Below are 24,730 nucleotides of genomic sequence, written 5' to 3' on the forward strand. Positions count from 1 at the left end.
GGTCTCTGTGACTCACTCTCCATCTCTCCCTCTCTCCCTCTCCCTCTGGCTGCCTGGCGGTCCTCAACCCAGATTCTCAGACCTCACAGTGAGATTTTGGAGCAAACCCTCTCCATTAGAAACAAACAAAATAAATTGTTTCCATTCCGCAAAGGAATGTGCTAAAGCCCTTTTTCCTCTTTAACATGGATGCAATTTAAGTTTGGCAAGATCTGAACACAATATACCTCACTCGGAAGAGGAAGCTGTATGAAAGAGATCCTTCTAGAAAGACTCCCTCATCCTCCCTGTGAACTGAAAATGAAGAAAGGCAACTCTCTCGTGTCTTCTGCATCCACAGTGTTGCTGCAGCATCCTCACCCATTCCCTTATGCAGCGAACATGTATGAAGGCCCTACTGTCTGAAAACCCCGTGTACATGTTCCTTCCTGGCGTCCCTGAGAGGCTGTGAAGTCAGTGCTTCTTATGGTGTGCATTCATGCACTTAGTCTCTAGCCCTGACCACACCAGGGACATTCAAATATTGTTCAGTGACATTTCTCTTTATTTCGCTGATTTAGAATCCTGTTTATCTGTAATGTTCCATCAGCGATGAATTGAAATAAGTATTAGACTATGGCCCATTCACTACAGATTTCACTATGAGAAAATCACCTGAGATGATTTGTCAAGAATTGATCAAAGACAATACTATGATCCATCAAAGGCCAACTTAATCAGAGCCAAAGAACTGAATCTCAAAGAATATGCATATGACTCAGAAAAGCGACCCTGGCCCTTGCCGGTGTCCTGCCTGTCTATCTCTGTCTTTCCCTTTCCTGTTCTTCTTCTGTTTTGTAAAACATCTGCTCAAAGATCTGAAGGAATCTGACATCTTTGCTCAAATGCTAGAAGCCATCTTGCTTCCCCTAGACTGAAGCAATCACCTTAGAGGGTCGGACCCTACCCAGGTCAGTTCGGGCCACTAGAAAACATCCTCTGAGGCCATGTTGGAGAATGAGTTCTTCCTCTCTTAACTACTTAACTAAGGACACCTGATATTCTTAATGCACCCTAGCTTTTCCTAGTAAGTTTTTATTCATTTGATCACCTTCACAAATTTATCAAATTTATTTGAATCAATCTATTGGATCAATAATTGAAGCAATATTTGAATGAATTTATCCTTTTAGTCTGTTCCACTTTCATACCTCGTAGGCTGCCTATCCTTTTATAGCACAGCACACAGCTATTTTGTAATCCCCAGCTCACTTTATTCCTAGTCCCAGTAATTTCAGGTACTGGCTGTCACATCTAGTCCACGCAACCCACGCAGCCCCTCACGTTATACCTTTGAACAGGTCTTCTCCCACCCTTTCTCCCTTCATCTTCTCTGATTCTTTAAACTGAAAAGATGCTCAAGGCCCCAAGTGAGCTCTGACCTCATCCTGCTTCCTTCTTTAATGGCTTCCAGAAAGCTTGGATTTATGACTGTCAAAGCAATAGGAATACTGGGTGAGACAGCTCTGTTGGCTGGAGCCAGGGATCGACCTGAAGACAAGAGCTGATGGCCAGTCCTCGAAGGTCCAGTGTCCACTAAAGAGGAAGGCGCCTGCTGAAGAGACATGAATTCCACTCATCACCATATACACTGGGGATGTTTCTGTTTACCTAAGATATTCACAGAATAGGGATCTGACTCCTAGGGGTCAACAAAAGAAGGTGAGGGGAAGAGCCCCAAGCTGTGCTTAAGCTTACAAAAATGTGTCTCTATCCATGATGAGGCTGCAGGGGCTAGTGAAAATGTCAGGTTTCTTTGATTTGGCTGAACTTCCCGAGCACAGTGCAGTAATGCTGTTGATTTCATACTGATCCAAAATGGGCCAAAATATATGTCTTTGATTAATTGTATTAAAATGGGGAGGCTTATGACTATATATATATATATATATATATATATATATATATATATATATATATATACACACACACACACACACATACACACACACACACACACACACACACACACACACATATGCTTCGGGAAATAAAATCATTTAAAATATCGGTCTGTGGGTGAAAATAACAAAACACAGGGCCTTAAGGAAAAGTAACACCAGAGGTCATTTGTGTGACCTAGCTAGGGAACCTGAAGCATGTTTTTCCTTCCAGCCACCACTCCCAAGTGCTCTCTGTCACAGGAATAAGAGCTTTATGTTCATACAACCGGCATTGTTCATAGAGCCTCAAATCCAGTGACCAAAACTGGATGGCCTACTATGTGCCTTATTCAGCTGAAGAAGATTTGAATAGCTACAAATGGATAATCAGTTTTCAAAATGATTAAGCACTAACTTGATGACCTGTTTCATGAGAATCCCAGTTCCATATCAAGGAGGCTTATTCGTCATGCATGACCAAATACCGAATTACAGGAGCTGGCTTTGTAGTCCCCAAATGAGGCTATTTTCTGAGCAGTCTGTGTCCTAAAAGCACTAAGTCCCCATAAGTGCCGATGTCAGTGCATTCGTAGTCCTGCAGTGCAACTGTGAATGGTCAGGCTCCTGTCACTGTCGGTACTTCCTCCATGAATTTCACAGTCAGGGTCAGACTGGCTGCACTGATGATTCTGTGGCCAAGACATGGAATGTGCAGGGAAACATGACTGGGACAAAGACCACCTGTGTTCAGTGGATGCTGTGATGTGCCACGCAGGTAGGTCCCCTTTGGGACGGAAGGACTCACTTCCCCAGCATCTAGGAGTGTTGTCCCCGGCAGGAGCTGCCCTCATCTGAAGAGAGCTGTCAGGCGCCCTCCCCTGTGCCACCCCACACCCCACAACTGGTCCATGTGAGGGTATAAAAACCCGGCCCTCTTACTCCAATTTGGGGCAATTCGGAAGGACCATCCCGAGTTCAGAGCACCCGGTGGGGTCAGCCAAGGCCTGTTGAGACTTCATTGCAGACAGACTTCTCCAGAACTCTGCTGCATGGCACGTCCTTCTCCTCCCGTGACTGGCGCTGACCGTCAGGGACTCCCTGGTTAACTCTCTGCGTGCTGGTCTCCATCTCAGAGCCTGCCTCACAAGGAACCTGATCTGCAACACTATAACAGTCTGTGGAGCTGGCGTCCAAAGGCGACATAAGTTAGGAATATTGCCCTATAAAGAGCAAGTATGACAGTGATGGAACGAAAAACACGACAATCTCAAGGATTGATAAGGATGTGGAACAAGTGGAACTCTCAAGCACTGCTGATGGGAGTGCAAATTGATACCCATCACTTTGGAAAACTCTTTGACATTATCTATGAAAGCTAAATAGCCAGTATCTCCCTGCAGTTCCTCTCTCAGTATGTACCCAAGTAAAATAAGACGTGTTCACCAAAAGAAAAATGCATGAGAATGTTCCTAGCAGCATGCTTTCTAATGGACCAAACTGGAAAGAATCCCAGTCAGCAGCCGTATAATGGATGAGATAACTGTGTTGTATCCACGCAACGGAGGACTACACAGCAATGAGACTGGAAATCTGCAATTCCACACCGCAACGTGGCCAAATCTCACAAATGTAATATTGAGCAAAAACAGCCAGGCACAAAAAAGTACGTATTGTGTGATGTCACTTATGTGAATTGAAAAAACCAGACAACACTGCGCTGTGGTGTCCGAAGTCAGAGTGGTGGTCACGTTATTGGGGATGAGTTGCGAGAAGAAGAGGCGTGAAGTGGATATTCTGGGAGACACTTAACGCTCCGTTTCTTGATCTGGGTGCTGGTCGTGGGAGTGAGTTCACTTCATGAACATTCATCTTCTGGACACTTATTATTTGTGCACTTTTCTGTGTAGATGTTATACTTACCCTAAAAGTTTACACAGCAAAAGAGGGAAGAAGGAAAGGGCAGATGTAAACAATGGATACAGAAATGTATCATCAAGGATGGAGACACAAATTCCCAAAACGTGAACAGGACCCTGCTGTCCACTGCTGCAAACTCTTACAGGTGAGGAATCGGGAGTCCAGAAGTCTCCAGTTGGCTCCACATTATATAGCCAGCTAACGGTCAATGACTTCCCAGCCCTTTCTTCTCTCCTCCTCTCCACAGCAAGCGGAACCGGTGCAGTCACTAGGGTCCCCATTCGTCTGGACTCTAATCATCAGTGCAGCCTAAGCAAGACGTAGAATGTGCAGGGAAATAGGGCTTGAACAAAGACTTAAAAGGGCCATTGAACTTGATATACTGTGCCTAGGGTGACAGAGATGTCATCCATTTCTTAGAGGATGGATCTAAGATTTCTTAGAGGATGGATCTTCTCTTCTCTCCCATTTGCCCACTCACACAACCACCAGTATTGCCTCATGTTGAAAGTGTGCCCTTTTCTGTTTAAGAGGCTACAGAGAAAAAAGCCTTCAGCCAGGAGCTAAATTGCTTCCTTCTCCCTGGACTTTCCCCTGTAAATCTTTAAGAGAACATTTGACTACTTTGTGCTTTAAGGGCTCCTCCTGACAGTACTACCTTATGTCATGGAGTTATGGAGAAAAAGAGGTAAGTTATAGCTGCTTTATATGTATTTAAAATAGTGCTTCTGTAAGAGCTAGAATTTAGTTTAATAGGTCATGGAGATGACGTCAAGATTAAAACTGAAATCTTGTCCATCTCTATATTAATGTATAGGTGTGTGTGTTTGTGTATATGTATGTGTGCATGGATGTGTGCACATGTATGTTTGCATGTGTGAATGTGTACATAGTGAATGTATGCACGGATATGTTTGCATGTGTGTATGCATGGGTATGTATTTGCATGTGTGAATGCACAGATGTATGCATATGTGTGTCTGCATGCGTTTGTGTATACACAGGCACATTCTCTATTAACATGATGTCATTTGTAGGGTACATGTCACTCTATGAAGACTCATGGCTCTCTGCTTTCGATTACACTCAGACTAGTCCAAAACCCCTCTTAACTAATCCTAATCAACTTGGAAGCCACCACACTCAGGCATGAAGCTGTCAGATATGAGTGTTTGCAGATGTCAGTGCAGGATGGCAGGAATCCAGGAGGACAGATCAAGGCGTAGTCACTGAAAAATGCATGCCAGTGCATTCCCACTCTAGAGTGCTAGCACAGCCATAAAAAAATTGTGTCGTGACAGTAAATCAATAACCTCTTGGAGATGATTCGTTTCTGAAATATCCCTGATTAATTATGCCTGTGCACGCTTGGCAACAGTACTTTGCTTCAGCATTAACCTAATGCTTTTTGCATGAAGCAGGATTATAACTAGTCCTCATAAGTCAAATTTCACATTTCAAATCGGGCTTCAAAGGTTTGGGTTATAGATTTTATAATGTCTTCATGTCAAACATAACTGCTCTTACTGCTGCTAGTAGACATTTGCCAATCAATCAGAATAACATTTATTTTATCATAAACAAAGGCAAATTAAAACCATTTGAAATCATTGCATTTGAAGACTCAGTGAAGAAGGTTCTTTCGGATCATTGAAATTTGCTTATACACTGTGATAGTGGAGTATAATGAAATTATAACAGTCGATGGAAATGTGTTACTATTTTCTCACTTCAAAAAAATCAATGCCCCTATATATTTTGTGAATATCTAGCTTTTGTTTCATGGCTTGGTCCTATATGAATATAATTTGGGGCAAAGTAGCCCCCTTTCTTTCTGTAATAAAAATTACATTTTTTGTGTGCTTTCAAGATGAGTGTATTATTTTTATTTACTTATATAATACAGCCAAGAACTTATTTCGTATTCCTCTTAAATTGCCAGTTATATAGGGTTTACTTAAGGGAAAGTTGTACTATCATGGTCTTTGAACAAAGGTTTATTGAGACCCTGTTAAGTTCCCTGCACTGTGCAGGGAGCTAAGCATACAATGGGCAGTAAGGTTTGTTCCTTGGCTCGAAAGTAGTGCTCCCAAGGCATCAGGGTCACCTTCCTTTGTCTTAACTATAGCATATAACATGTTAACTATATCTATAACACTTAGATGTAGATATATAGAGAGAGAGTTCGGTGCCATAGTGTGCATATGTAGTCGGAGCACAGATAATAAAGGAGGATTAATTCTTTCTGGGATAGAGCTGACTTTATGGAATAGCATACCAGTCAGGATAAGCTAGCTTATTCTAAGGCAGCAAATTAACCCTAAAACCTTTTTGTTGTTGTTGTTGTTGTTGTTCATTTATTTTATTATTTTTTTTAATTAAAGCTTATTAGGGTGACAATTGTTAGTAAAGTTACATAGATTTCAGGTGTACAATTCTGTATTACATCATCTATAAATCCCATTGTGTGTTCACCACCCAGAGTCAGTTCTCCTTCCATCACCATATATTTGATCCCCCTTACCCTCATCTCCCACCCCCCCACCCCTCTTACCCCCTGGTAACCACTAAACTATTATCTGTATCTATGAGTTTTTGTTTCTCATTGGTTTGTCTTGTTTTTTTGTTGTTTTTGGTTTATATACCGCATATCAGTGAAATCATATGGTTCTCTGCTTTTTTTGTATGACTTATTTCGCTTAGCATTATACTCTCAAGATCCATCCATGTTGTCACAAATGTTCCTGTATCATCTTTTCTTACCGCCGAATAGTATTCCTTTGTGTATATATACCACAACTTCTTTATCCATTGGTTTGTCAAAGGACATTTTGGTTGTTTCCATGTCTTAGTCACTGTAAACAAAGCTGCAATGAACAGTTTTCAGATTTTTTGGGTAGATACCCAGGAGAGGGATTGCTGGGTCATATGGTAATTCTATTTGTAATTTTTTGAGGAACCTCCACACTGCCTTCCATAACGGCTGCACCAATCTTCATTCCCACCAACAGTGTATGAGGGTTCCTTTTTCTCCACAGCCTCTCCAACACTTGTTACTATTTGTCTTGCTGATGACAGCCATTCTGACAGGGGTGAGGTGATATCTCATTGTGGTTTTTATTTGCATTTCTCTGATGTCTAGTGATGTTGAGCATTTCTTCATATGTCTATTTGCCATTTGTATGTCCTCTTTGGAGAAATGTCTCTTCAGATCTTCTGCCCATTTTTCAATTGGGTTGTTTGTTCTTTTGTTGTTGAGTTGCATGAGTTCCTTGTATATTTTGGATATTAGCCCCTTATTGGAGGCACTGTTTGCAAAACTCTTCTCCCATTCAGTTGGTTGCCTCTTTATTTTGTCGATGTTTCTTTTGTTGTGCAGAAGCTTTTAAGTTTGATATAGTCCCATTCATTTATTTTAGCTTTTATTTCCCTTGTCTTCGGAGTCAAATTCATGAAATGCTCTTTGAACCCAAGGTCCATAAGTTTAGTACCAATGTTTTCTTCTATGCAGTTTATTGTTTCAGGTCTTATGTTTAGGTCTTTGATCCATTTTGAATTAATTTTGGTACATGGTGACAGATAGCAGTCCCGTTTCATTCTTTTGCACGTGGCTTTCCAATTCTGCCAGCACCATTTATTGAAGAGGCTGTCTTTTCTCTATTGTATGTTTTTGGCTTGTTTGTCAAAAATTATCTGTCCATATTTATGTGGTTTTATTTCTGGGTTCTCAATTCTATTCCGTTGGTCTATGTGTCTGTTTTTCTGCCAATACCATGCTGTTTTGATTATTGTTGCCCTGTAGTACAAGCTAAAGTCAGGGAGTGTGATACCTCCGGCATTGTTCTTTTTTCTAAAGATTGCTTTAGCTATTCGGGGTCTTTTGTGGTTCCAAACAAATCTGATGATTTTTTTGTTCTGTTTCTTTAAAAAATGCCATTGGGATTTTGATGGGGATTGCATTAAATCTGTATATTATATGGCCCTTTTAACTATGTTGATTCTTCCAATCCATGAGCACGGAATGTCTTTCCATTTCTTTGTGTCTTCTTCAATTTCTTTTAAAAATGGCTTATAGTTTTCAGCATATAGGTCTTTCACATCCTTGGTCAAGTTTATTCCTAAGTATTTTATTCTTTTTGCTGCGATTGCAAACGGAATTGTTTTGTTTTTTTCTTTCTTTCTTTTTCTGAGATTTCATTGTTAGTATATAGGAATGCGATGGACTTTTGTATGTTGATTTTGTAGCCGACAACTTTACTGTATTTGTTGATTGTTTCTAATAGCTTTTAGGTGGAGTCTTTAGGGTTTTCTATATATAGCACCATGTCATCTGCAAAGAGTGACAATTTAACTTCTTCATTCCCAATTTGGATGCTTTTTATTTCTTTCTCTTGCCTGATTACTCTGGCGAGGACTTCCAACACTATGTTGAAAAGCAGAGGTGATTGGGGACAGCCCTGTTGTGTTCCTGAACGTAGAACAAAGGGCTTCAGTTTTTCACCGTTAATTATGAGATTAGCTGAGAGTTTGTCATATATGACCTTTATTATGTTAAGGTATTTTCCTTCTATACCTATTTTATTAAGTGTTTTAATCATAAATGGATGTTGTATCTTGTCAAGTACTTTTTCTGCATCAATTGATACAATCATGTGGTTTTTGTCCTTTATTTTGTTTATGTGATGTATCACATTGATGGATTTGCGTATGTTGCACCATCCTTGTGCCCCTGGGATGAACCCCACTTGGTCGTGATGAATAATCTTTTTAATGCATTGTTGCATTCAATTTGCTAGAATTTTGTTTAGGATTTTTACATCTGTATTCATCAGAGATATTGATCTGTAGTTTGCCTTTTGTGTGTTGTCCTTACCAGGTTTTGGTATCAGGGTAATGTTGGCCTTATAAAATGAGTTAGGGAGTACTGTCTTTTCTTCAATTTTATGGAAGAGTTTGAACAGGATTGGTATTAGATCCTCTTTGAAGGTTTGGTAGAATTCACTAGTGAAGCCATCTGGTCCTGGACTTTTGCTTTGGGGAAGGTTTTGGATGACTAATTCAATTTAGTTACTGGCGATCGGTCTGTTTAGATTTTCCAGTTCTTCATGGTTCAGCCTAGGAAAGGTATATATTTCTAAGAACTTGTCCATTTCTTCTAGGTTATTGAATTTGGTGGCACATAGTCCTTCATAGTATTCTTGGATGATCCTTTGTATTTCTGTGGCATCCATTATAACTTCCCCTTTTTCATTTCTGATTTTATTAGTGTCTTCTCTCTTTTTATCTTAGTGAGTCTAGCCAAGGGTTTCTCAATTTTGTTAATCTTTTCAAAGAACCAGCTCTTTGTCACATTAATTTTTTCTATTGTCTTTTTGTTCTCTATTTCATTTAGTTCTGCTCTGATTTTTATTATTTCCTTTCTTCTGCTGACCTTGGGTTTCATTTGTTCTTCTTTTTCTAGTTCTTTAAGGTGTAACGTGAGATTGTTTATTTGGGATTTTTCTTGTTTCTTGAGATAGGCCTGTAAAGATATAAATTTCCCTCTTAAAACCGCTTTCGCTGCATCCCAAAAATTTTGGTAGGATGTATTTTCATTCTCATTTGTCTCTATGTATCTTTTTATCTCTCCTCTAATTTTTTCTTTGACCTGGTTGTTCTTTAAAGTATGTTGTTTAATCTCCATGTATTTATGGTTTTTCCTGCTTTCTTTTTGTAGTTGATATCCAATTTCAAAGCCTTGTGATCAGAGAGTATGCTTGGTGTGATTTCAATCTTCTTAAATTTGCTGAGGCTAGTTTTATGTCCCAATATATGGTCTACCCTAGAGAATGTTCCATGTACACTAGAAAAAAATGTATAGTCTGATGTTTTAGGCTGAAGTGCTCTATAAATGTTAATTATGTCCATTTCGTCTAATGTGTCATTAAGGGCTGCTGTTTCGTTATTTATTTTCTGTTTGGGTGACCTATCCATGGCTGTCAGTGATGTATTTAGGTCCCCTATTATAATTGTGTTTTGGTCACTTTCTCCCGTTAGTTCTGTTAGTAGTTGCTTGGTATATTTCGGTGCTCCCTGATTGGGGGCATAAATATTGATGACTGTTATGTCTTCTTGTTGTATAGTCCTCTTAACCATTATGAAATGTCCATCTTTGTCTCGTTACCTTTTTCACCCTGAAGTCTGTTTCATCTGATATCAGTATGGCAACACCTGATTTTCGTTGGATACCATTTGCTTGGAGTGTCAATTTCCACCCTTTCACTTTGAGTCTATGCGTTTTCTTGTAGCTGAGATGTGACTCTTGGAGACAGCATATGGTTGGGTTTAGTTTTTTGATCCAATCTGCTACTCTGTGCCTTTTTATTGGTGAGTTCAGTCCATTTACATTTAGGGTGATTATTGATATGTGAGGATTTCCTGTCGTTCTATCTTCAGTTTTCTGGTAAGGCTGTGTCTCCATTGTTTCTTTGCCTTTTTGTTATTGTCTATTATTTCTCTGTGGTGGTAGTCTATGATGTTTCCCTCTGTTTCTTCTTTTATTACAGTATATATTTCAGTTCTGTATTTTTTTTTTGAGTGGTTACCATTAAGTTTATGTAAAAGAAAGTTTGATACTTAGAATATTCCATTTTCTTCAGCATGCTTACTTTCTCCATTCCTATATTCTGGTTCAAGCTGTTACTCTCCCCCTTTTAATGTTTTGATTTCCACAAATTGTCCCTGTTGATGGTAGTCAAATAGCCTCCTTTAGTATTTCTTGTAGTGGAGGTCGTGTATTAGAAAATTCCCTCAGCTTCTGTATGTCTGGAAAGGTCTTTATTCCTCCTTCATATCTAAAGGATATCTTCGCTGGGTATATTATTCTTGGCTCGTAATTTCTCTCTTTCAATGGTTTGAATATTTGTTTCCACTCCCTCCTGGCTTGTAGAGTTTCTGCTGAAAAATCTGATGATAATCTAATGGGCTTTCCTTTGTAGGTTACCGTCTTCTTTTCCCTGGCTGCCTTGAGGATTCTTTCTTTGTCGATTTTTGACAGCTTCAATACAATGTCCCTTGGAGAAGGCCTATTGCGGTTGAGGTAATTAGGTGTTCTATTTGCTTCTTGGATTCGAGGATCCAGTTCTTTCCACAAGTTTGGGAAGTTCTCATCGACTATTTGTTTGAATATACTCTGTTCCCTTCTCTCTTTCTTCTCCTTCTGGTATGCCTATTATTTTTATGTTGCTCTTTCTAATAGAATCAGGAAGCTCTTGTAGAGTTCTTTCATTTCTTTTAAGTCTCAAGTCCTTTCTTCTTCCACCGGTGTCATTTCCAGGTTTCTATCTTCGATGTCACTGATTCTTTCCTCCATCTGGTCAACTCTACTACCTAAGCTGGCCATTTCATTCTTCATTTCTTCTATTGAGTTCTTAATCTTCAGAAATTCTATTTGGTTCTTTATTAAAATTTCAATCTCTTTGGTAAAATGTTCATTTTGTTCTTTGATTGTGTTTCTGAGTTCATTAAACTGCCTTTCTGTGTTTTTTTGAATCTCGTTGAGTTTTTTTCAGAACTACAATCTTGAATTCTCTGTCATTTAAGTCACATATTTCCATATCTTTAAGTTCATTTTCTTGAGACTTTTCACTTTCTTTCTGAGCTGTCTTGTTGCCTTGGTTATTCATGGCAATGAATGATTTATCATTTCTCTTCCTGGACTTCACAGGAGTGGGTTCTGCAACAGGTTGATAGGAAGAGGTCTTTCTTTTGTTTTCCAGTACGTGTTGGTAGAATGTTTTATTTTCTCTCCAACTGCAGCCGTTTTTCCTCTCTCTCACTGTAGTGTTCTGTTTTCTCTGCACTATTCCAGCTTCTCACACAATGGAGGGATTCCCTGGAAGGCAGGCTTCTCCTCTGTTAATGGTTTGCCTGGGTCATAGGATGCCACATTCCTGTGGGGATGTGGAGAGCTTTTGAAGTTCCCAAGCTCTTCCTGCACCAGATTCAGAGCCCATGTGTTTCAGCAGCTCTGTTTACTCCTGCAGGGATCTGCCCAGATAGATGGGGCCAGGGGCAGGGTAGGGTGTGCGACGTGGCCCAGAGCAATGGCCGCGACCACCACCACAGCCAGTCCTGCCTCCACAGCTCCCTCCCCTTTGCCGGAACTAGTTGGGCTGCGAATCTGTGTCTGTGGACCACAGTTCTCAGAACTGCAAATATTCTGTTCTGTTGATCTGACACTGCTACTGTTCCACTTCTAGCACTGGGCAGGTGGGGGCGGGGCGAGCTCTGGGAGGGTCGGGAGGGGGCGGCTCGTCTCAGTGCCTAAGGCAGTGCCTCAGTTCCTTGCAGCAGTGAGGGCTTAAACCACCGTTTTCAGCCTTCTTCCCTCAGTCTTTGCTCTGAGGTCTCTGCCGTGAGCATCGAGTTCAGCCGTGTTATATGCTGTCCCCTCAGCCCTGTGGGCCATAAGCGGAGCCCTAGCAGTCTGAGTTCTTCCCTCTCCCATAGCTGCAGTAGTTCCGGGATGCAGCGAGCTCAGAGCACTGAGCCAGGTCTGCGTCCTGTGCCTGCGCGGCTCCATCTCCGCACTTTGCCCTTCCTTCCTCCCCTGCTCACTCAATTTGCCCACCTTTAGGTGAATTCAGTAGTGAGCCTCTTCATCTTGCCTGTCTGCTGTGCAGGGAGTCCTTTGTGGCGTTATAGTTGTTGAATTTGTCGTACATTTCAGGGGAGATTTCCAGATGCTCACCTCACGCTGCCATTTTGATGACGTCTGACCCTAACATCTTAATGAATTAAGCCCACAAAGGTTTATTTCTCATTCCACCATGTTGGCTGAGGTCCAGTTGACTTCAGCCCAGTTGACTGCAGCTCCCTTCCAGGTGGTGACTCAGGGATGCAGGAGGCTTCCATCTTGTAGCTTCATCATTTCAACACATAGCTTCCAGGAGACTGTGACAAAGGAAGTCAATTCACACCAGCTTTGAAATGTATTGGTCTAGAACAGGGGTGTCCAACCTTTTTTCAACGTTTTTTACCAAGGGCCCTATGTGGTAAAATACACAAACAGCCGGGCCACTCACTCGAGGTGAAGTACGTATTGCCTCTCCTGGTTTGTTTAAGTAAACTAAATATATTTTTGGAATTGCTGCAGACCAATTAACAATGGATTGCGGACCACAGTTGGCCCACAGGCCGCAGTTTTGACACCCCTGGTCTAGAAATATGTATCACTTCTTCTATAACAGGCCATTCACCAGAGCTAGTCACTGTGGTCTGCCTAATTGCAAAGGTGTAGAGCACTGTGAGGGATGATTCTTTGATGAGCTGAAAATGTCACTGCCATAAATATGTACTAAAGAGAAGGTCTCAGATCTCAGGGGATTCCAGTAAGAGAGAAGAGCGTGAGCAAAGGCATGAACATGTAAGGCCTTTTGGTGGCACAGTGACAGTTGCCAGTACAACGTGTGTAAGATTAATCTAGAAAAGTAGGCTGAATCAGATAGTATGAGTCTTTAAAGGCAATGCTAAAAAACTTGGACTTTGTTTTGAAGATAGTGAGACAGTTTTAGAGAAGGGAACCAAATGGCCATAATGTGTTTTTGGAGGAATACCCTGCCATTGGAGGAGGCTGATATATATGGGTGAGTGGAATCAATTGAGCTCAAAATAACTTTTGAGCAGCATATACATTAAAATCCTAGTTTCTTATTTTTTAAGTTTCTTTTTTAATTTCAGAGTGCTCCTAAAAATGAACTTCGTGTTTCTATACTTGCTCCCTAAACTTACCAGTGTGCCATGATCTTTAAGAAAGCTTTCAATTGTATGGACTACAGGAACAGTTGAATTTCCTTTTGCCTTGTCTCTCTACCATACCCCCGTTGCTTTCCCTTCCATCATTCTTCAACCCACCTCCTACAACACTTTCAAAAATACTTTTAAGGAGAATAAGCCAAATAAAGACAAGAAAGGTAGCACAAGTAGAACACCTCTCTGTGTCAGTGGATTGGTGTTATTCTCACTCCTGCCCCTCTACCTCCTTGAGGCCCTTGGTACCCAAAGTATGAGTGTAAAGTTTGGTCAGATAGTCTTCATTTTAACCTTGAATGCAGAGGCCATTCATCTTTCAGCCCTGGGAATCTTCCCAAGGTGAATGGTGTGAATAAGAGAAGGTCCCAGGATCCTTCTCTCAGCCCATAAGACCAAGAGTTACTCTTCCTGATACCACTGGCTACTCCTCTATCCTCAGGTCTTCCCAGAGGCAGTATAGCACCACGGTTAAAAGGTGGGCTCAGAAGGCAAACTACCCAAGTCTAAGCTTGAATTCATCACCTTCCAGTTGGTAACTTTGAGCAGTTTTCTTAACTTCTGTGCCTCAACTTTTATAAATGAAATTGATAATAATACATGCCTCAAAGGATTATTGTGAGATGTAAATGAGTTTTAATCCATGTAAAGTACTTACTATAGTTCCTGGCATGCAGTAAATATTAGACAGTATTATTTAGCAATTTGTCATAAGTAGGAGATCTCACAAAATAACTTGAATTATTTTTTGCATGTACTTGTACAAGCCACTTTTACTGTGGGATCTCATGTAATCTTCATGCGATCCTAATGAATTTGGTCTTTTCTGAGGTCGGAGACTTCAAATTTGTGTTCCCAAGAACAGCAACCTATTGTAGGCACGGATCTTTGTCTGCTGTGATGTGGAATATATTTTAAGTACCTGGAGTTATGAGTAACACATAGTAGAAATACAATGAGTGTTTATTGAATGAATGAATGAATGAATGAATGAATGAATGAATGAATGAACGAACGAACCAGCATGGAAATCAGTGTGTCTCAAGCAGTAAAAGCACAGGTTTTTGGAGTCAGATAGATCTGAGGTGTAATGCTGGCTGCACCATTTACTAGTTCTACATGACCTCTGACAAATTAATCACTCTGTTCCTGCATTTCCTCATTTATAAAATGAAGGTGAAAATAACTATTTCATTAGAGTTGCTATGAGAATTAAACATGATATTGGTGGACAATGTCTAGTATAAAACTGGGCATATATTAGGAGCTCAGTAAACGATAGCTATTCTTATTACTATGTATTCAGTATTTATGGACATAAATTAATAATGGAGGAAGCAACATAAAACACAGAGGGATGAAAGCAGTCCTATTTACATGTTTACCTGTCAAATACATATTTGCCAAAATTAAAGACTAGCTTTCTTTTTTGTTCTTTTCCTTGTGTTGTTTTCAGCACTATGGTAATTATTAAAGTAAAGGAGAAAAGAGTAGATAGGGGGAAATTGTAGGTGAGGAGGCTGCAGAGAGGTAGGGCAGAGGAGGCTAAACGAAAGTCATGGAGAGAATCAAGTCCCTTTCTTGAGGAAAAAGCAAGTAGCCTGGAAGGAAAGAAAGAGAGGGGGACATGTTGGTAGATAAATCTCTCTTCTCTCTAATCCATCTTCCACACTGGCTCCAGCATTCTGTTTCTATTATTAATATTCAAATGTTTCTCCTACCTCTGTAGACCTTGCACTCCATGGAAGGAGTTTAAATCTGTACGGATATGTCTGCTTCCCACAGAACAAAGCTCGTATGAAAGCCCGCCATGATTTAGCTTATGCCTACTTCACCTGTCTGAACTTCATTCCTCATGCACCTTCATGTCCTAAAACAGTGACAGTCGCCTTGGTGGTGCCTTTACATACTTTTCATTTTTTTTAGCCTTGTGAATGACTTCTTCCTTCACACTTTCTTCTGCTTGTGAAGCCCTAGTCACACTTAAAAACCTAGTTCAAATGTCTCCTACTGAGTGAAGTTCTCCCTTGATCACTCCAGCCATTGCACCATCATAGGTCTTTACATCTACATATATCTACATATATGTGATCGTTTGATTGTCTAAGGACAGTAATGAGAGGTACTATTGTGTGAGAACCACAAATATGAATTGTGAAATGTTCATGGAAGAAGTGAATATTAGATCACATTGAAGTCGCTGTTACCCTTTAAGATACCATGTGAGTCATGTCTGGCATTAGATGCACAAAAATAATTCCTTTTGATGACCTTTATTGCCTGCTGGACAATAAAGGAGGCGCACCACACTGGAGCCCCCCCAATAATGCCACAGACCCTTAGCACCTTGTGATACCTTCATTAGGAAGATTCAGCAAGAGATATTAACTGCCCTCAAGTAATGTTAAAAATGCTTTTTAAACACAAAAATAATAGCCCAGTAAAATGATACCAATGACCTAGTGTGATTGTTTCTATGATGTCTCGTTCACTCTTAGTTGCAAAGATATGCATGTCTTAGTTTAATGCCTATCACTATTTTGTTTATTGGGCCTAATTATTAAAACCATATCCTAAGAGTTTGGGGACTAATGTTAGATCTGGATGAGTCCCAAATTTTGCACTGAGCCCATGCAGAATTTTTGAAGCATCTGGAACATACTGGCACTCAATAAATATTGGTTCTATCTGAATCTAAGTTTCTGACCATGGGTCCTGTGTCTAACCTGATTCTGAGATGCCCATGGAAGAGCATCACAGACTGATGTAACAGCCAGCAGGAGCAGGTATCCAACACCACACCAAAAAGGCACAACCAAAAAGGCTCTAGCAGTTTCTGGGGAGATTCTGTGTCATGTTACACAGGCATTGCCCCACTGAAACCAGCACCTCAGCCCTTAGGTGAGGGAGGTCCGTGGCAGATAGTTCCACTTGACTTCTGGAGAATTGGAAACTGGAGGGGTTAACACGGCAATGCTCAGTCATTCAAAGCACTAAAATATCTCTACTATGAAGAGAATGAGGAAGGGTAGCAAAGTTTGAGCTGAGCAATTAGTAAAATTAATATTAATAGTTTCTGGTGGCATGAAAAAAACATTTGGTCAGGTTTTCAGAGTTAAAAATTTTGTTTTTTTTTAAAGCTTACATCACCTTTGTCTCCAAGCTGCCAGGAATGTCATTGCCACCTCACCACATCCACTAACTGAATCTAAGGTCGCCTCAGGGGAAGACCTAGCCCAGTTCTGTGCATGCTCCCACCCAGTGCTTTCCCCGCATTCATTAAACATTTGACTGACTTGGGGAGCCCAGAAGCTTTGCAAAAGTTGGGAGCAGTCAGCGTTTTGTAATCGTTGCCAGTTTTTCTGACACCACCCTTCCTATCGTTTTAGATCATGTTTTGCAAATACAATGGGCTTTATCTTCAAACTTGGAAATTCCTTCTTGCCTTATTACAGAATAAAATTTTCTCTTTTTTCATCTTCTGTCATTTTAGAGGGTGTTGAGGGGAGGGAAAAAAAGCAAACAAAATATTCACGTTGCAATCTGGAGCGTACATCTTTGTGTATCTAGAGCCGTTTTCCACATTATTTTTATTTGCAATACACCTGTAAACTTGTCAGGACATCATAAGGACTCTTCCTCGCCCCATCCTCCCAGGCAAGTCTGGTCACATCTCTAGCTCTGCCTGCAGCCTGGATGCCCACAAGAATGCAGGTGCTGGGTGCCACATGGGCACACACACGCACATGCACAGAGCCATCCTTCAACTTTTTATTTATGATCAAAAGTTGTCATAGGGATGTGAGAAAACCTAGATATCCTGACAAACATGTTGTCTACCCATATGGGGATTACCACGAGCACTACACAGCCAGGAAGCCAGATGCCCCAGGAGGTAGGCCCAGCAATCTCATTTTTAACAAGCTCACCTGGTGATTTCATGCACACATTCCTGGGAGAACATGTCCAGAGTTCTGCCTATGTCCCACAGATACAAATAAGGAGACATGGGGTGGCCAGCTCTCTTATTGTCCAGCTAGGCAGGGGCTGGGCTCGCACACCTCACATTTAAAAGCTGGTTTTGCTTCCAAGGCAGAAAACTATTTGTATCTGGTGTTCATAGGGTGCGGGAGCAAGTACTCTCGTAGTTAAAAAACATTCTGGAGAGAGGAGAAAAAACAGAGAAATAGCAGTGAAATATAGTCTTCAAATCTTGTTTATTATTTTTTGTAATGTGCATGCTGATTACAGCAATAGATTCTAGGGCTCTAAAATAAACTGGAGTGGTCCCTAATTCATCCCACTCTATCTGAGTGATTTTATACCATACCAGGGACTTCATGTCTGAATTCATACCATCACACAGCATAGTTTTCATTCTTCTATTTATTCCACAGCAAAGTTTATTCTAAAACTTCCCTTTACTTTATAGGCTACTGAGAGCTATCAAAAATAATCAAAATGTTGGGGGTGGCCAGTTAGCTCAGTTGCCAGCTCAGTAGCATAGTTGCTAATGAGGCAACACCAAGGTTGCCGGTTCAATCCCTGCATGGGCAACTGTGAGCTGTGCCCTCCTTAAAATATATATATATATATATATATATATATATATATATATATATATATATATATATATATATATATATATATATATAATCAAAATGTTTTTCCCAATAGCAAGTCCAGATCCTTCTTGGAGTATAAATCTATTTCTTTAGTCCTGATAAATCCCACAAAATTCCTCCATCAATACCTAAACTTCCTACTCATCTGTCTTTCCATTTTTCTAGCAAAAGAACATCTGTTCATAAATCAAATAATTTAGCCGTTACAAAGTACAACTACAATTTATAGATAATCTGTTCCAGTACATAGGCTGTATAGCCCTGATGGCATGCAAGATAATTTATGTAGCACAGGGACCTGGCATTAAAGAATATTGAATCACATAATGAAAAGGTAATTCCCTCCCAATTATCTTTCAGTCTTTCTGATTCCATTTAGGAGAGTCTCTATTTCATGCTAAGGTGTCTTTAATGCCCCTCTAATATTTGCTAACATTTCTGCTTAATATATAGAGCAGACCTCAGAATCAGAGCCTTTAACAGCAAACATATCTAGCAAACACTTACTAAGAGCAGTTCATTTTTCACTATATTTGTTTTTGTGGTTATCTTCTATTTATGACAAGTGATATTCCATTTTATGAGCATTTATAAGTCTCATAAGTTTCCCTTTAAATACATTTATTTAAGAAAAATGTGAATTAAGAAAATATTTTTTTTTTAAAAATCAGGTAACATATGACAGGGCTACATTATGACATTTTACTATTGTAGGCCCTAGGCACTTTATTTTTGTGGAGATATATATATATAGAGAGAGAGAGAGAGAGACAGAGACAGAGAGAGAGAGAGACAATATTATATACAGAGGGTGCCAAAAAAAGTATACACATTTTTTAAAAGGAAAAAACTGTATCAATATACTCGTATACCAATAACAAAAGATGAATACAAGTCATGTTTGACGTCTGCAATTACAAGAGGTGCTCAAAGTGGTTACCATCAGCGTAATTTTAATACAGGTGGGACACAATCAGAATTAAATCCCAGATGCCAGTTTCCTGATCTTTCCACCTAACTACACTTCTTTCTTCCTTGCAGCCTCTTCTCCAAAAGCCTTTTTCTTATCTCATCTCCTTCACCTCATACTGTGTTTCCCCGAAAATAAGACCTAGCCGGACAATCAGCTCTAATGCATCTTTTGGAGTAAAAATTAACATAAGACCCGGTCTTTACTATAAGACCGGGTCTTATATAATAATATAATATAACATAATATAATACCCAGTCTTATTTTGCTATAATGTAAGACCAAGTCTTATAGAATAGAGTAGAGTAGAATACAATACAATACAATACCAGGTCTTAATTTTTGTTCCAAAAGATGCTTTAGAGCTGATTGTCTGGCTAGGTCTTATTTTCGGGGAAACGGTAATTAAGTCCTGGGTCCTTCCCTGAATCCAGCCCTCAGACCAGGTCTGAGCATCTCTGTGCAGAGGCGACACCACCTGGTGGATGGATGCCCTCTGCAGGGAGACCTTTGCCGTGGGGTTGCTAGTCAGTTCATGGTGATAAATTGTGCTACAGGGAGGGAACCTACTGGAACCCTGTTAAGAAAAACACAAAGGATGCCAAAGCTCAAGATAGATTCGGGCTTTCCCTTTTGGACCCAATCTTCCCAATTCAGTCTTGTTAAAATTAGCAGCCATGGAAGATTACACTTGGGATAGGATAACTACTGACATCTTAGACCCATACTTTCTAGGGCACTTAGTAGAGTAGATCAAGGGTTTACTCCGTGGGCTGTCAACCCTTCATCTCACTGAGCACTTAAAAGAACAGTCAAACCTCAGTCACTCAGGTGCTAGGCAGTTGTGTTATGGACAATATACTGCAAAAAACAGTCCAGTGCAATTCTTAAGAGCCCCCTTTGGCAACCAGATTTTACCTCCTTTTTTGTTTATCCAGAGTGTATCTCCCCATCTGAGAAAACTGTAAGTTAAAAAGTTTGAGGAATAGAAACAGATAATTCCAGGGTTTTCTTTTTTTGTTTGTTTGTTTGTTTTTGTTTACTTGTCAAATGATCCTTTATCGATATATTTCCCTCTGTAGTTCTTTATCGAAATATTTCCCTCTAGTTCTTAAGTAGCTGAGCATCCCACCCTACCACTGTTGGTGTCACCTATGATGGCATGAGGGTGGCAGCCATCCATATTGCAGTCCACAGGCTCAGCAGTCCCAGTTCTTTCATGCTTCCAGAGAACTCTCTGGCTGTACAGATAAGTGCTACATCTATCAGGCAATCTTGTTAAAAGTGCTATTTCCAATGAGCTTGATCGGTTCTTGCTTCTCTCTGTCTCTGGCTCGTTCCTGGAGGGCTTTGATGATGGGGCAGAGGCAGAAGATACCGGTCAGTCTGGGCCACTGTTCTGAATGACCAGTTTCACTGTAATCCTCAGACTCTTCCACTTACCTGTTGCCTTGGGATGTCATCACCAACCTTTTGTGGATGAAGACCCAGAGGTCTGATCTCAAGGGCCAGAGTAGACATGGCCCCGAATTCCTGGTCTTGCACTTCAGGTATATGACTTTGAGCTCATTGGGGTGGGACTTAGGTGACATGGTGAAGGCTGTAGGTACCACAAGAGCCCAGATCCAGGACGACCAAGAAAGTTGCACCTTGGCTTCCTCTGAACCCAAAGCTGAAAGAGCTGCCTCCAGCCATCCGTCACTGTCATGGTATCACTGAAAAGTTCTAACTTTATGCCAGCTGCTTTTATTGTTTGTTATGATTCAGAATGCTTGTATGCCACAGGAAAAAACATACTTAGCAAAATACTTTTTTTTTTTTTTTTTTTTTTTTTTTTACAGTGAAGGCCTTTTTATTTATTTTGAGGCTCAACCAAAAAATAGTGCTGGTCTATTGAGAGGCAACATAGGTGATCTTCAATCTCGTGCACTCCCACAGGTCTGTGAGTCAAGGATTATTTAACTCATATTTTTTAAATGTATAATTTTAATGGAGAAAAAAGAGCATGGGATTCGGAGACAGACAGAACTGGTCTTGAACATCACCTCCAGACTTACTGGCTCTGTGATCTTGGGCAAGAGAATTATTGTTACCAAGTATTTATTGCCTCACCTACAGAATGGAGTTAAAAATTTCCCCTTACGATGTTGTTTTGAAGATTAAATGATCTCCACAAATATTTATTGATCACCTCCAATGTCAAGCTCTTGTCCAAGTGTGATAGATATCACAGTGAACAAAACCTCTGATTCCCATTCTTGGGCAGCTGATGGTCTCGAATGGAGTTGAATATTTCCTCTGGTTCTTAAGTCATTGAAGCAGAGTGTTGCCTGGAAGTGGGTTAGAATTGGATTTCTTATACCTGTAGTTCTCAAATAATTACCCCTCTTACTGCTATAGATTTTGAGTTATAACTGAACTGCTAAAGGTTAAAGATTCAGCAGGACCATTCAGAGTTTTACCGTTTTCTAATTCATAGAACTTTAGCTACCTACAGGGCAACATTTATATTGGCTATTAATATTTTGTACTATTTTTACTTTTGTTAGTATACACTGTTTATCAGTAAATATAATTTGCATCATAAATTTTTAGAGAAGAAGATATACATTCTTTAGTGCCTGAATATTCTAAATGATAAGCTGTTAAGTTACCCCTATATAAAAAATCTTATCCTGAGACTTGCCACTGGCCAAACTAGCACAGACACAGCTAGCCAAAAATATATCTTTTGTCATTGGTTACGTCGCTGATGCAACAACTAGCTCCTTTTTAGTGGTGATAATGCCTATGATGAAGTAATCTAGAAAGGTCTTCATTTTTCAAGATTTTCTGCCTGGTGTCATTATTCTAACCCTTCCAGGTATGACATCTGATGATCAGTAACTAAGCTAGGTAAAATAATGATAACTGGATAACTGAAAATAGATTCATTATTTGAATTTATATTACTTTATAGAAAAATGGATGATTTTCTACTCAGTTTGGAGCAATGAATGAAGAGGAAGAGTTTAAACATTTTTAAATAATACGTAACAAGTCAAAAATAATGTCATTGTCATTCTATAACACACACTGTCCATCTGAGGCAGCATTATCGTTACTGTAAACGCTTGATTTGCATGGATCTTTCTACTCTAAGATTTGATAAGAGTTGGTCTTATTGCTAGCTGTGTATTTGGATTTTACATGAACATACCATTGTAACACTATTGTTAACAGCTGGAATTTTTGGTGAAATTCCAGGCCAATGTCATCTGAGGTGACTAGATTATAATGAAAAAAACAATAAAATAGATCTTTAAAATACATACTGTCTCTGTATTCATACACAAGTACATTTATCATGGTTCCCTTCAGAGCTAATTATATGGTTTTAAAACAATAATAAAGAAGCAAAGTATAAAGAAATATAAAGCTACCCAACTGTGGAATCACCCACCTGACATTCTGGGAATACCATACTCTAATTATTAATATATTGGCAGTCAGAACAGTTATGTGGAGGAGAATGTTTAAGGCAAAAAAAAGCCTTCCATTGTCTTAATATTTCTTGCAAAATCCTATCTTTCTGTTTTCCTGTGAATATAAACAATAAGTTGCTCCAAAGGTGTTCACCTTGATCTCCCCACCAAGTCTTTTCTTGCCGAGGCCTACCTGCCACCTGGTTCCATTTTGCTACAATACTTATTAGAGTTGGAAAATCATAACATTCAATTTCCTGCCTTTTCCTTGAATGTGCAAACAATACAGCAAAAGCAGAACAAAGATTCTTTCATAGCCGTTAAGGATTCAAACTTAACTGATGGTTCACTTCTCAGTTCTGCCATCTTCTTACTTATGGGGAACTCTCCAAAGTTGGAAGGAAAAGCTACATCCTGACCCAGTTTGACATCAAAAGTTCTTTGTCCCCTCTATCTGTCCACCAAATTTCAATACCAAAAGTACTTGACTTTCCTTTCTTCCTACCATATGGAAGAGATAAATTTCATCCCCAACCTGGCCCACTGAACTGAGCAGTATCTACAGTGGCCACTGGGCAGTAAAACAAATGGCATCGTTCCATGCAGCTTCTTTAGAGCCTATCTTCAAACATCATATCTAAATCCATGTCCAAGTGGTACAAACTGGTACATTTTTTCTGAAAGCTAATTTGGCATTATTCCTAACCTGCTGCTGGTACACACCTCATTTGGCATTATGTATCAACAACCTTAAAATCTTCATAGCATTTGACTATAAGAACGTAATTTAATATTCAGACATTCAGTCAAAGACTTCTACAAAAGATATTTAGTATGACATTTTTAATAAGTGAAAAAATGAAAATCTTTTGCTACTTAATGTCCAAGAACAGGAATTGGTTAAATAAATTTTGGTACAACCATAAATTAGAATTTTAAGCAGCTGTAGTCAGATATTCTAGAAGGATTTCTAAAATGGCATATCAAAAATTCTCATGCTACAATCCAAAACAAAATTGCATGCACAGTATACTCTTAACTATATATAAATAATGTGAACCGGGGTGGTGGGGTAGGGGAGACATACACCAAAATATTAACAGTGGTTATTTTTATTCCTTTCTTATATTCCAATTTTCTTCTTATACATCTTTCTATATTATAGAAATTTCCAGTAACAGGCATAAATACAATTTCAAAATTAAGATACCGCAGAAAAATACCAATGGAGCAATTGATGCACTCCATGTTTTCATGTCCATTCTACCTCTTAGGTGAGCCATACACTGGTCTCTGCTGTGTCGCTTTTGCTAGGAACTTACACTATCCGTTCTCTTACTGGAGACCAAACAACTACTGAGGGGCGATGATAAGAATCTGTGTCACCTGGTCTCTGTTCTTTTTCAGCACACAACGGTTTTGCCCTTTATATTGATCGAGATGAGGACATCACACCATGCGTATCCCAGCAGGAGCAGCGGACTCGCCGCCATATGTACCTTCTCTGTTGGCTATATATTATGGTAAGGCCAGTGCCTGCTGGGCTTTCGTATTGTATTATATTGTGCACTGCTAAATTTGGGCACATATTTCATTATGGATATAATCACTAACAGATTCACACTGCGTGCCTCGTTTGGTCCAGGACCTGGGCTTTGTCTCATTTCCCCAGATGCTTATATTTTTAGAAAGTCTATGCCAAACCTCACACAACAGGAATTTGTTGAACAATCCCATGTAAGCAGTGCTTCTTCCAAGGCTACATTTTTCAACTCTTTTTCAAACTAAATGTTTTTCTTGGACTCCAGTGTTATTGCTTGAGGGCCTTTTTGCTTGGGATTTTTTGTTGTTGCTTTTGTTGGGGGGTGGGGGTGTTGCCGCAAATGCAAATGAGGACAGAAGAAGTGACCTTTGAGAGAAGTGCCTCTAAACTTCATAGGAAATAGTGAAAATGTGCATTTGCCTGAGTCCATTTAAAACCTATTCCAGAATTAGCTATTACATACTCGTAGAGCATGCATTTAATGGTTTTGTTTTTGTAAA

The 24,730-nt window shown here is 39.7% G+C and overlaps 1 protein-coding gene across 4 annotated transcripts in view; it reads left to right on the forward strand.

The window, feature by feature from the left end:
- AIG1 (androgen induced 1) overlaps positions 1-24,730 on the forward strand; it is a 224,627-nt gene that overhangs the window by 159,038 nt on the left and 40,859 nt on the right. For all 4 annotated transcript variants that reach the window (XM_033102911.1, XM_033102912.1, XM_033102914.1 and 1 more), the window contains one exon: positions 24,095-24,210. In XM_033102911.1, coding sequence (XP_032958802.1) covers positions 24,095-24,210 — 116 coding nt within the window. The remainder of the gene's footprint in view (positions 1-24,094; positions 24,211-24,730) is intronic.

Source organism: Rhinolophus ferrumequinum, chromosome 3 (genome assembly GCF_004115265.2).
Source record: "Rhinolophus ferrumequinum isolate MPI-CBG mRhiFer1 chromosome 3, mRhiFer1_v1.p, whole genome shotgun sequence".
NCBI classification, from domain to species: domain Eukaryota; kingdom Metazoa; phylum Chordata; class Mammalia; order Chiroptera; family Rhinolophidae; genus Rhinolophus; species Rhinolophus ferrumequinum.